Source organism: Gobius niger (assembly GCF_951799975.1).
Source record: "Gobius niger genome assembly, chromosome: 4".
Lineage (NCBI taxonomy): Eukaryota > Metazoa > Chordata > Actinopteri > Gobiiformes > Gobiidae > Gobius > Gobius niger.
Window position 1 is genome coordinate 18,024,480 of NC_136855.1, and position 16,010 is coordinate 18,040,489.

General features: G+C 41.5%; 1 protein-coding gene across 5 annotated transcripts in view; it reads right to left on the reverse strand.

Moving 5' to 3' along the window:
• Positions 1-14,719, reverse strand: part of cbfa2t3 (CBFA2/RUNX1 partner transcriptional co-repressor 3) — a 43,791-nt gene extending 29,072 nt beyond the window's left edge. For 2 of the 5 annotated variants that reach the window (XM_079555319.1, XM_079555318.1), the window contains exon 1: positions 14,547-14,718. In XM_079555319.1, coding sequence (XP_079411445.1) covers positions 14,547-14,643 — 97 coding nt within the window. In that variant the 5' untranslated portion in view covers positions 14,644-14,718. Of the gene's footprint in view, positions 1-4,435; positions 5,369-14,546 lie in introns of those variants that run through there. The other 3 variants (XM_079555321.1, XM_079555317.1, XM_079555320.1) reach the window with 3 other exon arrangements.
• Positions 14,720-16,010: the final 1,291 nt, after the last annotated feature.

A 16,010-nucleotide genomic window follows, 5' to 3' on the forward strand; every position in this document is an offset into this window, starting at 1 on the left:
GGCAAAGAGCATGAGAAGGGACAGTGTATTTCTGTGTTTGGCTGGAATGTGACGTGTTGAACATTTGTAGTGTCAGCAAATTTACCATCTGAAATACACTGACAAAATGTTTACATATATAAGTAAAAGCAACATGATCTCTTTGAAGAACACCAAGTGGGATAAGGATGTTAGAGAAATGTCTCCCACATAAACGGCTTTGATAATGCTTAATTGCATTGTGCTTCTTGTCAACGCTCCATGCTGCCTTGTACAAACAGGCCGCTCAAAAGTTACCCCATGACTTAAGAATCCTTTTGAGCATGCTGTTGTAATTAAAGGGAGTGAGAGTTTGATTTCTCAGACACTTCTGAGGTTTGGGTTGTACCTCCGCCCAGTGTTCGGCTCCCACACAGTGGCGTCAGCGGACCAGTTGAAAACTCAGGGCCTGTTCCTCATTCCATCAGATGTTGGGAAGCTGTTCTCCTCTCTGACATTCCCCATCTCCCCAGAGAGGCTGGCCAGCCTTGTCACACTAATGTCAAACACATGTGGAACAGGCTCCAAGTCAGAGAAGACCAGAGCCACGCTGCAAGAGACAGCTGGAACTACACCAGGCCTACATAAAAAAGGGGTCTATCCTCACCACTCATGGTTTTCCTAGAACTTTGAGGTTTGGTTTTCATGTCAGCAAAAGTTAAAAACACATAACTTCACTTTTATTGCCTTAATCCAAGAATTGCTAATTACTATGTTGATATCTTGGGCCAGCTTAGAGCCACAAAAACACTGTTATAAACTTTACATTTACGAGGAGTAATAAAGACATCTGACTTCTGAGTTTTCTCAGGTTGAAATACCTAATTTGTCGAAGCTTTCCAAATCCACTTCCTACCTCTTGTCACTGGTCTGTCACTGTCGGTCTCTGCTTGCTACCTTTGACTCTCAATCAATCATCTCTCAAGACATCAAATGCACTCTCTATCCTCTCTGTCATCCTGCCACTATGCACCACAATCACCTTATGTTCCATCTCACCCACAGCAGCAGAGTGGTCAGCCACCTCAGCATCTCTACCTTCACTTCTGTTCCACGAACTTCCAAATCTACCATACTTCAAAGGTTCTCCCCTGCATCCTCAATGACACTGAACTCTGCTCTTCACATTGCATTTTTAGATATTAACCCTAATTCACTTCTGTCCACATCAAAGCACTATTCACACCTCCCTCATATAGTGCTAAATCACGACCGTAAAACGTGTTGACATCCTGCAACTCAAGAAAACCAACTCACACAACACACACAATAAACCTGTGCAACAAAGACATAACAGTATGCAAACAGCTCTCTGCTGGACACACGCTGGCCGCCCGTGTTGACCGCCCAGGTGTTTTTGTGTGTGTGTCTTGTGCTGACCACCTGACCGCGCTCGCTGTGCCGCTGCAGCTCCCGCCCACCACAAGGCCATCTGCTTCCCTCATTAATTAGGAGACAGCCGCTTTCACCTGCACGGCCCGCATTTAGATCACAATAATTACCACACAGACACACCGGGCGCACTCAACAGGCCCACACACTTATACAAGCAACTCACGTATTCACTTCTCCATAGGAACATATATAGGAAAGATGCCACAGTCTGTAAAATTGAACCTGTGATGGGAAATGGCAATGATGTTTTTCAGAGGATGTTGCAAACCCAGATGAACGGTAAAAGACAGTGCCACTACATACTTTGAATATCGCAATAACAACAATATTAAGCAGTTTGATTTTTCATCAAATTGTGCCAAAACGAGACTTATTAAAACACTAAAACAAAGTTAAAATGAAACAAAATTAAGAAAACCAAGGCTAAAATTTTACTTTACCCATTTTTTAAGTTGCCATGCAGCCTGTTAGAGATAGGCAAACCTCAGTTAGATCGAAGACCTCAGTGATACTTACTATAAGGATGTCGTGTCACCTGCTATTGTAATATTTTGGTGATATATTGTGCAACTGTGATACAATATCAAATTTACCTTAAGGAAAGGTACACATGGAGGTTGTGACTGCATCAACAATCTCACCTTCCCAGTATAATGCCAAATATTATTTGAACATTTTGCCAGCCCCCAGCTCCATTGACTACCAATGTAATGTAAATCATGTTTGGTTTGAATTAACTAGAAGAAAAATAGTTTAGAAGACTCAAGACAGTCAATATTGATATATCCTTCTACAAAAAATATGCTTTTTGAATAGGCTGCTCATAAAGGGCAGCCAGCAAATGTAGAGCAGGGAATTTTGTGTGCATATACCTATTGCTGGTTCAGACGGCAAATATTTGAAGGCAAAATACATGTGTGTGCATATTGTATGTAGCATGCGTGCACCTGTGCTGGATGTGGATTGAATAAACACTCCACTCGCTGGAGTCATAATGAATGGGCTGCCTTTTAAGATAGCTACTTAATGATGAAGTGGGGACATCTGCCTGTGCGGGCCCTATCTGAGCCACACCGTGCCTAGTATTGGGAGAGATGCTGGCTCTCTTATTGGTGATGGAGGTTGGTATAATGTGCGGTGGGGTGTCTGCACTGCGGTCTCACCCCTGCAACCTCTTATCCATTGTTGGAGACTATTATGCTCTGTTCAATTATTCAGATGATATTTACCAGGGCCAATTATACTCGACCACGTCCTGTAGAGAAAATGGCCTGAGTGTTTCACTGGGCACAGGCACGAGAGTGCTCTGATCGGGACCCTTTGGCTTGTTCCTTCCCAGGGAGTGTCCCCACATCCGAGAACATGCACAAAGTGATGTCATACTAATATCGATATGCTTTTTTTTTTATACCTGTATGGCATAGTTTATTTCAGGAACACTCTACAAATGTTCACATGCTGTACACAAAAAGATGTCCTGTAGGGCTGCACAATATATAAATATTTGTTATCACATTATTAGGTGTCACAATATCCATATCGCAGGATGTCACAATATATCACAAAATGACTGAGGCCGTCCATCTGATTGTGATTTACATACGTTTGGAAAGACAGCCCAAAACCAAAGCATATAGAAACGTAATAATGTATTGTATCTCAATAACATGTGTGAGCTTTGTCATGATTTAGTTAATTTTGTTAAATGTCAGTCTTGTTTAGGGTTTGGTACCGTGAAACGATACCAGTATGGTATCGAGGGATACTGCATGGTATAAAAAAAATAAAAGTATTGATAACAGGTACCGAAAATAATATTACATCTTCAGAGACCAAGTTTTGATGCCTGTTGGGTCCAGGGACAGCAATAACGGAAGTCACTGGGTTGTTTTTTTAACAATAGTCTTTCATATTTTTGTTTCATGTTGTATATCTTGTAACTGTTTTTACTCATAAATTGCACTTTATTATGTTTGTCTTACAGCACTATGGGCAAATGCTATATAAATAAAGTTGACATTGAAAAAAGTATCGTTCAGGCATCAGTATCGAAAAAAATGTAACGGTACCCAGCCCTTGTCTTGTTTTGACACATTTGGCAGAAAATAATGACAATAACAATTTGATCTAAATCCAAACATTGTTATTGCAATATAAAAGACAATTTTCCAAATATTGCTTTTTTTCCTCACACTTTTGGGCAGCTTTAATGCCAGCAATTTACTTTCTGCTAAATGCTATGTTTATGCTCGCACACATCCATCTCCTCTGCTCAGCTCAGGTGGAGCTCCAGTTCACACTTAGTCAAGATTTAGTGTCATCGTCGCTTTGTCTAAACACCACTTTGATCATCACCTCACCTGTGCACGCTCTCTCTCACACACATTCACACAATGTCAACAACAGAGTCAAATACAATAATGTTTTGGAGTGCACACAATTTCCCACATTTCACCTAGAAAGCACCCTGTATATGTATCATGTTGGCTAAGGGGCATTGTTGATATAGTGTGGTTGAGCGCAGATTACTGTCAGTGCCACACATGGTCTTGAATGTAGGCTACACCATATTTCAAGACGAATGACAAACATTGATAAACTCTTTTGATGTTAAGCAGTACCATCAAAAGAGTTCAGCACTTTGCAACTCATTTAAGTACAGTATTTCTCTTGTGTCATAAACATGACTTAGGAGAACCCACATTTTGTATAAAAATGTCTATACTTATTCCCTGGGCAGTTTATGATTGCATGTTTAGTTAGTTTAACGTGTGTAAGGTGAGTTTTAATATAGCCTATATCTTGAAGTGAAAGTTTGTTGAGGCGTTATGCAAGATGCAGTACAAAGCCAAATATGTACCTTAAATTGACATATTGTGTTGCTTTGTCATATTTGGAGATTTTTTTTTCATGCGTAAAACAATATTGCATTGAAGAACTAAATGTGAATGGACTAGTAAGTGCGTTTCGTCATTCAAATAGGCTAATTTAAGACCATTTCTCAAGCAGACTTTGTACTCACTTGGTGAAGGTCGAGGTCAGGCTGAGGTAATAGTAGCGGTGATAATCCACACCGGAGAGTTTGTAAAACGGTTACTCAAACCGTGGCGAGGCGCATTTTTTGGATAGATAAAGCCTTTTATATAGTGCTCATAGATTACAGATCTACTTATTCAGAGAGAAGACAGAGGTTGAAGCCACAGTTTGAAAATGTTCCTTTGGGAGTTTAAATGTGTTTCCAGGTTTAATAAATTATGAGGTATTTCTCTTCTTGGTTTGACAAAAAGGAAGGAAGAATGGGCTGCATTTAAAGCCACAGCTTCTGTATCCTTTACTGGTGTCTTTGGTTTTGCAATCTGTCTTCTTTCTTTGTTGCTGCTAAAAGTCACAACTTGCTCCGCAAATTTAAAGTCCACTGTCTTTTAACCATATGCGGGGGAAAAAAAATATGACTGTCTTTCTCCCTCAATTGTCTGTTTGTCTTTGTTAAAAAAAAAGACAACAAATCCGCGTGTCCGAGTCTTGTAACAAAGTGGCTCCACCTGGGTGAAGGGTGCGTCTGTTAATCCTTCTGCAACTTTACAAATCGCGAGAAGCTTTTTCACAGTCTCGCCACAGTCCCACGTGTCAGAAAGTGGTCTTTAAACATCCAAAGTGTCTTCTGCTGTTGTTTTGCGTCTTCCAGACCTCACGCTTCTTCGGTGCGCGAACGCGCAACCCTCCGCAGATCGCTGTAGACTGCAGATGAGTTCACTTCTCCCGGACTAAACCAGGCGGACGCAAACAAGTCGAACCGTCCGATCAGCTGATGTATTTTTAGCTTTTCGGTACAGTTGTTTAGTCTTGAGTGATGAGCGGAGCTGGCGGGCTCACTGCGCGCACTAACCGCGGCTCTCTCCTCCTCCTCCTCGCTCTCTGTCCTCGCTGTAGCCTTCTGTCTACGTTTAAACACCATCTGGAGACTCTCTCTCCCCCTCCCTGCTTCTCTCTAGCTCTACATCTCCCTCCTTCTCTCTCTCTCTCTCTCTCTCTCTCTCTCTCTCTCTCTCTCTCTCCCCTCTCTCTCTCTCTCCCCACTCTCTCTCTCTCTCTCCCCACTCTCTCTCTCTCTCCCCTCTCTCTCTCTCCCCTCTCTCTCTCTCCCCTCTCTCTCCCCTCTCTCTCTCTCTCTTTAGGTACCACTTCCAGAATGCCAGCTGCAGACATTAAAACAGAAATGTATTACACCAACAGTTGCCATATTTTCATATTGATATGCCTTTATTAATAACAACAAAAACGATTCCTGTTGTAATTTTGAAAGGGCTATAAGCTAACCAGGTTGGAATAATAAAATGATGTCATGGATAAAAGTTATACAAGTTTAGCCTTTAAGGGTTAAATCTGAAATGTTATCAGCTTAATCAAATTATCATAATACAATAGAATAATAAAAGCAGCATTACATTTGAACTGAATATGTGCGAGGTCTGTGAGGCAATAGGTGAATTGAGTGCATTACAGGACAATATCAGATAGTACCAGTGGGCGGCGCTGTTTCCTACACCAACATTGTTAAGGCAATGACGAGAAGCCCGTTTCAGGCTATTGGGAAATACAGTAGTTCAGACAGACACTATATGGAAGGGTCATCCTTACATTACAGCACAATTTAAAATGTGCACATTTTAAACTCTAAACATTTTGCTCATTCAAGGTAATATATTTATATATATTTTATTTTATTTTAAGACGATTTACCATTATTTTATTATGAATGTTAAAAAAAACACATATCCTTGATTAATGTATTTATACATATAATGCTGACTTCAAAACAGATAGCCTCAGTCCTCTGGGACACTTCATGAATCATTAATTATTTTTAAAAAGATGATGAATGTGGGTGTATTGTGTCATTGTATTGTTGCCTGGCTTTATGAATTTAATGTTTTTTTTGATGCACTGAAGTAATTAGTTAATTAAAGCCTGTGATATGATTTTATTTAAGTAGTAGATACTGGATGAAAATATGGAGAGGTTCAAAGCATTGATTTTCATATATAAGATTTACATCAGTGTGGCTTGCCAAAATGTTGTTCTTGTTGTGTAATGGAGCAGTAGATCTATTACAAAACCTTCTTGCATGTGGCTCAGGCCCAGAGTGTGAGAGTGTGAGGTACAAACCTCTGACGCATTTTCAGTCTTATTTTTTTTTTTCAAAAAGGAGGATAGTGCATTGAGATTTATGTTATGTCGTTTAAAAAAAAAAGTGCAGATAATCAACTCTGCGTCCCACTAGTCCCACTTTAAAACTACATTCACTCAAAGCAGAACCAGATGGACTGTCTCTGTAAAGAATACAATGAGTCAAACCAAGTTGTTTTGTGCTGGCTGGGTCTAGTATTTTTGAGCAATCTGTTATGCATCACCACCATGTGTTACAGAGGAGAGATTGAAGTATTTCAGAGAAGTCAGGTGAGAATGGTCCACCTGTTCACACAGCACTCTTCTCATCTGCCCTCAGCACACCGCTCTCTCTCACACAAACACACAAGCAGAGTCCAGTCGAAGTCCCTGAGACCAAACGGGTGTGAACTTGTACATATTTACATGTTTCATAATTTGTTAGAGCACGCTCACAGTCCACTTTCTCTAGAGATGCAAGAGATGCTTAAATGATGTACTGCTGTCATACTATGGCAAATACAGGTCAACACACCACCTCATAAAAATACAGGCTTGGTTCAAGATCAAAACCAGGTCTAACATGGTTTAAAAACTTACTTATTAAACTAACAAACAAAAGAAAGACCTGAAATGCACCACACATTTGTGGATGACCCTGGATCACCTGAACATGGCACAAGTGCTGCATTTAGAAACCTCCGATATGTACAATATGACAGATGCAAACTAAACTGAAAAATGTCTGTCTTTTAGATGTCACTGAAAATGTTGCCTTTTCCACAATTGTACATGAATTTTGAAAGACAAAATGAATTGCTCAAATAAAATAAAATAAACTGTAAGTAAACCATTTCAAACTCAGCATAGCTTGTTGTTGTTGTTTACCATCACACCAACTTTTGGAGTGCATCTTCCCCCCGCCATAATACTACTTTTTCCTGCTTGTTGATTACTTTCTTATTCTTGCCGCACAATGCAAAAATATTGAAAAGAAAAATAAATAAGGTATGTGTTTGTGTGGCCTTGACTGACAGAGGTTGGCGATGGTGCGGGGGGGGGGGGGGGGGGGGGGGGGGGTAGTTGCGTGTGCAGAAAAGGATGCGCGTCAAGGTGACAGCCCGGAGATTGACAGGATGCTATTCTCCTCAGGAACAGCGTCAGTCAACCTGTCAGCCCCCTCTGTAGTCCCCCGTCTCAGTCCTCTTAATTTGGCCTTTTGTTGAGCGGTCACTGGGTTAGCCGCAACACTCCATGTGGCCGGTTTGATAAACTTCACAATGAAAGGCGCGAGGTGGGATGAACTCTTCGCACTATAATACGCCAATTTGAAGCCCCTTTGATGCCATTAATGACGAAAACAGCTTTGTCCCTAATGTTGTCAGCCCACACGCACTCGCACGCCTTATTCTGAGCTCCATTATGTCGCCACTATCTCCTGAATGCGCGTGCAAGTTACAAGGCCCAGGTCTGGCCATTGTGTCTGTATGGAAATTTCACTGTGTGTCAGTAGGGTTAAAGAGGTAGGAAAAAAAAAAAAAAACGAGAACTTTGCAGCATTTCCACACACATTGTAAATCCTTTCCTATAGTTGTAGTCACAGGCTGGTGTGTTGAGAGGAGATAAGGCCCTGAGCTGACTGAAAAGAAAACCATTGTATTACCAAGCTCTTCTCTGCACTGCTATCCTCTGCACTCTTATACAACGGCAAGGCTTGTATGGGCTGCCATTAAAGACATTAATGTTGGCCACAGCTCTGTGAAAAAGGAAACTGACTTGATTGAGGAAGACGCAGGACAAATGTTGCTGTTAGCAATCATTGTGTAGAGCTAGCCAGGAGCAGCATTTCAGAGAACTGTGCAGGTCTGATCTTATTAAATTATATGATTCATCTCCATACAATGTTTCTGTTCGGGTTTTTTTGGACCAGAGGCAGGACACTGAACTGTACACTACAAAAACTATGCAATAGACAAATGTAAATGTCTTACTCCATTGGCAAAGAAGTTGAACTTGAAATAAGAATAAATGTATTGAAATGTATTGAAAGTCACAAACATCCCGGGGTAAAAGTAAAACGATCAACTTTAAATGGTAAATGGTCTCAACTTATATAGCGGAATTAGGCACTCAAAGCGCTTTAACAGCAAGGATCCACTCACCCATTCATACTCTCAGTACACAGACACTGGGGGCAATGTGGGTGAAGTGTCTTGCCCAAGGGCACAATGACAGTGTGCACTTTCAGGAGGTGGGATTCGAACCTCCGACCTTCCGATCATGAGACGCTCTACCAGCTGCGCCACGACTTTACCTGTCAAAACAAGTCAAATTTGGGTTTAAGCAGTACTAAGTAACTCATGCCCCTAGAGGCCATAAGCGCCACTGCAGGTGTCGTAGCATGTTGTGTTTTTTTACTCATTAATTGTCCTGACAGAAAAGACAAAGGGAGAGAGGGATATTGTACATCCAATTACACGATGAAAATATTTTTTTTTGTTCTCTCAAACCTGGCTGTAAATACTGTTTAACTGGCACTAGCCCACAGTTAGCTTTGCCGGTTAGCCTGTTAGCTTCTTCTTCGTGGTTCCATTAGTGTGTATTGGTGATTCCGACCCGGAGATAGTGAAGTTGCAATTATGGTTTTTATGGCCAGAGACACTAAGCGGAGATGAAAGACCCCCCAATCGTCCCATTAACTCTTGCATTACCCCCAGAGGGACTACGGAAATGATTTATTAAAGAGGGGGTATTATGCTTTTTTCAATCACATAGCACCAGTCTATAGCACACTACAATGATGACGAAACCTTCTGTTGGTCTGTAAATGCAGTAAATTAGAATAACTGCCTTGTATAAAATTGCTCTCTCAAAATGGCTGTAGCGAATGTCTTGAAATAGGCCTCTGTCTCTTTAAGAACCTCTGAGCCTTTCAGACACGCCCCCTCCACACGCTGTCTGTGGCATCAGTGGGGAGGGGGTTCTGCTGAGGAGCAGTGGTTGGTTACTTGGCTGGTGACGAAAGCTCGGAGGCGTCTCCAGGAGGTGGGGGCGTTCCTAGGAGGACTCAGGCAAACCTATCCCTAAAATGGCTGCCATCAGAGTTTTTACAGATTACACAAAAATACGTGAATGTGCCAAGGCAACACTTCAGGCATGTTTTTAATGAGGGAATGACATAATAACATGAGTTAAAGCTTGAAAAAGTCGATTTTGCATGATACCCCCCCTTTAAGATAAACAAGTTACTACGTGCTGCTTTAATTAACTCCCTGGAGAAGTTTGTATAGCTGGCTGCTGCAAGTTTTGACCTTTAAAAAAAAAGGCCTGATGGTAAAGAGAGCTAAGCTTTGTCTAGGGTTGGTAGTATTTGGTGTGAAAGGTTTGAGAACCACTGACCAAAATATGTCTTTGTGATGGCGACTACCAACATTGTGATTTCTATTCAATAGTGTGTTTTTTCTTGCAGCACTGGGACAATTAAAATGTAGCTTTTTATTCCATTGTGAATTCTATATTCTAATGCAGGATATAATAAACAATGCAACACAGCAAATTAAATGAAATGGTGTTGAAGTTTAATGTATGGTCATGTGCAATTGTGGTCTCTAGCAGATGTTTTCCTACCTAGAGTATGTTAATATCTTTGAATGCTCTGCCGTCAAGCCACTCCACATTGCTACGGGAAAAAAAAAAATGAATGCACGAGAATATGGCACAGTGTAACGGATCATTGACCCGCTCACTCAAGCACGCATTCTCAAATGCTGCTTTTACAAATTGCACCCCTAGACCCCTGACATTTTGTTTGCAATTTAGCTGCAAAGTGTCGCTTGTTGGAGTCACTCAGACATTATGGGATTTCTGAATTTAAGCCACAGAAATGTCCTTGACTTTCATGGCTGTTTTTGTGCCACATGACAACTCCAACAAGTGCACTATAATAACGGTTTACTGCGGCCATGGCAGTCTGTAAAATTACTGTTCTACTTTACTAGAGCTTTTACACAGAAGCATGACATCACTTCATCGTGTGAAGTAAAACGAATGGGACAGTAACCTTGGGCAATGCGTTTAGTCGTTCGTTAATCTTGTAAAAATGTGAGCAAAGAACTCTCCACTCCAATTTTCAAAATAAGTTCAACTAGCTCTTCTAAATTGTTTAATTCATGAGAAAACAAAGTGCAGAATTTATCCAGTTTCACAATTCACAAAGATTCAAGTATTTATATGACAAAATGTTTAGAATCCAAAACAAAAACTGTAGAGGAAAACAAGATAGCTCAAAAGTTCAGGAGTTAGTATTATTTTGGGTGCCATTCCACCATACAATGTCTGGTTATTGTATATATCAAAATGATTGCCACTGAAACCATTTTTGGATATCATTTTTGTCCGTGTCCTTCTCACACCTGGGAGAACATAAAGCAGGTCTTTTATGAGCAAGACTTTGCCAACACTAGTGCACACACAGCTCACAGGGTGAACACTGACCAACAAACTGACAAAGGAGGAAGTAGCACCTGATTAAATCAAGTGTTGACTCAAGAGCAGGATACGAGCCAGGGAAACGGACAGTAAAAGTCAGGTGAAAACAGCCTAACATCACGTGTCAGGGCTTGCATTTCCCCAAAGACAATATAAGTGTGAGAGCAGACAGTTGGTGTGCTGGTGCTGGAGATAGGGCGCACAGGGGGATGAGCCACTGTATCAAGGAGTGAACATCTGTTCCTCATAGAAACCACAGGGCTGCTGCTGAGGAAACAGAGAACTGCTCTCTCTCTGCCCACTGCGCTCTCTCTGACTAACACACACCTTATTTCCAGCCCTCCTACATGTGTACCATTGCTTTTCCATATTTAGCATGAGCTTCATTAGTTGCTGCTTCCTGTAGCTCTGCTGACCTCTGGCATCTTTTCTGCTATACATCAGTCTAATTTATTCCATTCATTATAATTGAATTAGAACGTGCTTCAAAAGGGAAAGTATGAAGGCAATCTGATTAGATCTGATCGAAGATAGAAATAAGTGAGTTAGAGCATTTACAAAGATATTCAGATCTTTTTGACAAAAAAATATGAATATCATTTTTACACAGTTAGCCTCTTCACCTGGAAGAAGAGGTTATGGTTATGGAGAGTAACCAAATACAGCATCCACCCCATCTTTCCCAATAGATGAAGCTTTTACCCTGGCAAGTGTAAGTTATTTGGATTGCATTTCTACAGTGACGTCATGTTTGTGGCAAACCTTAAGTGACTTTAATTAATAATATTAATTAAATGTCACTCCTTATTACAAACATAGGTGTGCTGTTTATCCAGCATATTTAGTTCATGTCTCTCTTCCACTCTCAAAATCTGTGGCTACACCACATCAGTCCCTCCATATTTTTCTTTTTTTTCTTTTTTTAAGTTTGCAACCTCATAAAATTTTGTTCTATGCTCACATTATCTGTGCTACACGGCTTGACCCAAAAAAGAAAAGAAATGAAAATCCATCCAACAAATATATGATATATAATATATATATATATATATATATATATATATATATATATATATATATATATATATATATATATATATATATAAATGGTAATGGCGAACCAACCGGACATTGTGGTGGTGGACAAAGAGCAGAGGAAAGCCGTTGTGATCGACATAGCAATACCAAGCGACTTCAACATCAGGAAAAAGGAACATGAGAAACTAGAGAAATATCAGGGGCTCAGAGAAGAGCTGGAGAAAACCTGGAGGGTGAAGGCATCAGTGGTGCCCGTGGTCGTTGGGGCACTCGGGGCAGTGACCCCCAAACTGGAGGAGTGGCTCCAGCAGATCCCAGGAAATACATCAGACATCTCGGTCCAGAAAAGTGCAGTTCTAGGAACAGCAAAGATACTGCGCAGAACCCTCAAGCTCCCAGGCCTCTGGTAGAGGACCCGAGCAGGAGGATAAAGAGAGACCGCCCGCGGAGGGTGAGGAAGAGTTTTTATATATATATATATATATATATATATATATATATATATATATATATATATATATATATATATATATATATCATGTGAGAAATATCTTTAAAGTAAGGAGAATGTTGATGTTACTCATTTTGTTAAGACCACTCTCAACAGACACGTAGAGTACACCTAGAACTGTCCACATCTCCCTTTTTACTCTTCATTGGCTCCTATTCATATTTTGCATTGAGTTTAATATTGTAGTCCTTCCTTTTCAAAGGTGTCAAGGTCAAGCACCCCAGCCCAGTATATTGTTGTACCCTGTTCATGGGCACACCCATCTGAAGGTCCCAATGACTCCGACTATTCCCCGTCCCCCGTTTGGCTAGCTCCATGGAGTCATGACACAACTATTTAGTAAAGCTTTTCATTGACTGGATAACCATGTTGAATTTACATATTGTGTCAGTAAAATAGGTTGGGATTTTACATGTGAAAAGCTCTATATAAATAAAACTCACTTACTTTCTTACTTACTGTAAACTTACCACAAAGTGAGCCTGGAAGTAAAGCAGGTATATTTGATTCAAGTTACAATAACTTGTATAGAGAGCTGTAAAGAATAGCCTTTTCAATGAGGGATTAGGATTGGGGCCAAATTATGAAGTCTATGATACAGCAGACATGAGCCAGGCCTTTGTTAGGGATTCTCTGCACCTTTTCCCTCAAAGTCTCTTGATTTAGTCCTTGCTCGTGCCTCTCTCTTATTGCCTTGGTGCCACTATCTGGGCTCTCTGTGCGGCTGTGTGAGCGCTGGGTGGCAGTTGCTTATTGTGAAGTGTCTATAGTGTGTGTGTGGATGCTGCGTGGGGCTGATAAGAGCCAGGCAGAAGAGCCAGCGTGCCGACATATTCTTGCCACTGCGGTTATCGGCCGTCGCAGCTGTGCCTGAGCTCTGCGACATCTGCTCCCTCACAGGAAGCCTCTGCTGAAACGCCTCGTGCTCCCAAAGACACACACGTCCACAACAGCTCCATAGAGCTGCACACCAGCCCAACACACACAGCTACATCAGGTAAACTACTTGAGACAAAGAGTCGTGTTGACAATTGCCTCCAACACACTCTGATTCCCCTCTCTATGCATTTGTATGAATACCTTCAACAGTGGACTTTGACTGGGTTTTTATCACAGAATTACAGAGGGGATGCTTATGACTAAGCCTAATTATAGAGGCCTTATCACTGCAACGTTCACAAAGCTCATTACCGCCAAGAGACGGCAAGCGCTGCAGGTAATTCACTACGTCGGGTATTAGTCCCCTCTCTGGCTTATACACTTTCTACATATTTAGAGTCTATAAAATTAGGCCTTTAATGTTTGCTCCTTAATGCATCTCCCTCTCCTCCTGTCAACCCTTCACTGATTTAAGTGGTAGATTTTACCTAGAGGCCCTACTTTCAGTGCTTTAAGAATCAATTACATTTTTCTGAGTTGGCTTCTTTCCTAGAAGTCCTGGAAGGATCTCATACAGTGTCTTTTCAAAAATGCTCACTATTATTAGTGCTACCCACAGTCACACAGTTAGAATAAAATGATCTGCTTGTGATACCAGTTATAATGTTCCTGTTTAATATATTAATAATCAATTATGTGCATTTTGGTAAAACAGTTTGAGTTGAATGCTTATGAATGCCACTCAGTGTAGTTTTAATGATGTTATATTCACCAAACATTTAAACAGCAGTACTTGGTCATACCATATCTAACCTTGCCAAAGTTGTCTTTACTGTAACAAGACAGTTGGTGCAGCCGCTCGACAAAGGAGTCTTAAATTGCCCTTATAACATGCTGCTGGTGCTAAGTCAACACAAACTGATTATCTGTCAATCACTCAGACTTAATGAGCAGAGCTGACAGCTGCGGGAGCCTCCATCACTCACCACTGCTGCAAACACTGCTGCTAAAAGACTTCAGAAGACATGCCTTCAGGAAAGCCCACTCCTACCTTCTCTGCATCTGTAGTAGCCTGCGGGGCTCTGAGACAGGTCCTGCTGCCTGTGTGCGCTGGCTCTGTCCTGGGGCGGTTTGTGGCTGATGAGCATCACTGTGGGCACTCGTGGGGCAAACGGAGCAGTGGAGAGAGGAGCCTTCTTCAGGTACTGCAGGTGCACCTCAGATGACATGTTTAACCCTCCTCTAAGTTGTTAATTCATGTGGAAAAACTAAAGGAAGATGATGAAACCTCCTGTATTTGCGTCCTTAAGAAAGCCACGTTGCATCAGGTATTGCTCCAAAGTGCATATACCCTCTTTACTTTATCCACTCACTTCACTTCTGAAATGTAGTTCCTCTTTACCTACATTCACACAAACACTGGATGGATTTACTGATAGTCACATATGTAAAAAGCACCTGTGTTTCCCTCTCTTCCTGGATGCAGAGTGTGTCCTCTCCTACAGTGTGTGGTGTTGGTATGGTGCAAGCTAATGGCGGGTCAGCATGTCTCGTGCTCTGGCGGAGGGGCCGTGCTCTAATCTGAACCCTCCTACTGCTCTGTGCACCGCTCACTCACACAGAGAAGTGTGTCTGTATCTTCAGTGTGTGTCCCCTGGGAGGCCGGCAGCAGTCATATCTGCAGACAGCAGCAGGACCTGGTCCTCCATCTGGGTTTCCTCTGCCAGGAACCAGCTGTGTCTGTGGCCCACAGCCGGCCCTCTGCATGCTCTATTTAAGCTCACTGCACCCTGGGTCATTCGCTCTGTGTACCTTGCACATGCCCATTGTAAAAGTTTTTATTAGCCCAAATACATCACTTGGTCAGGTAGACGTGATCTTATACTTTAAAAGTAATCAGTCTGTATAACACCACAAACTGTTAAATGACACAGGAAATATGTCAGCATCTGAAATTGATGACAACAATAATTTTGAATGTATTTTAAATGTAAAAATAGTGCTAACAGTTGGTATCTTTAGAAGTTGATCATTCACTCTGGCCCATACACATAAGTGACATCAAAGATGCAAAAACAACCTTCACAGAGCCTCAACAGCTGAAAGTGCTCTCATGAGAAACTCTACCAACACTGTTGCTACCACCTCCTTGACCTCCGACCCCTGAGCACTCGTTAACCCCTAACCTTAATGGACTGCTCCAGTGCACTATAGGAGCAGTAGGAACTACACTCACAGTCATACACACATGCACAGAAACAGAGAGGCAGAAGTGAGAGGGGATGTGAGCACACAGATGTGCAAGGGCCTGGCTCAAACCACCTCACAGATGGTCCTGGGCGCAGAGGAAGTGAGACAAACTTCTGTTAGCTTTTCTAAACTCACTGTGTGGAGGCGGACAGAGAAGTGATTACTGAACTCAAGTCAGCACCACACAACTTTAACTTTAGGTGCTTTTTTCTGAAAGGAAAGTGTTTCCCCCACCCTGCAACATTTGATTACATTATATTTATCA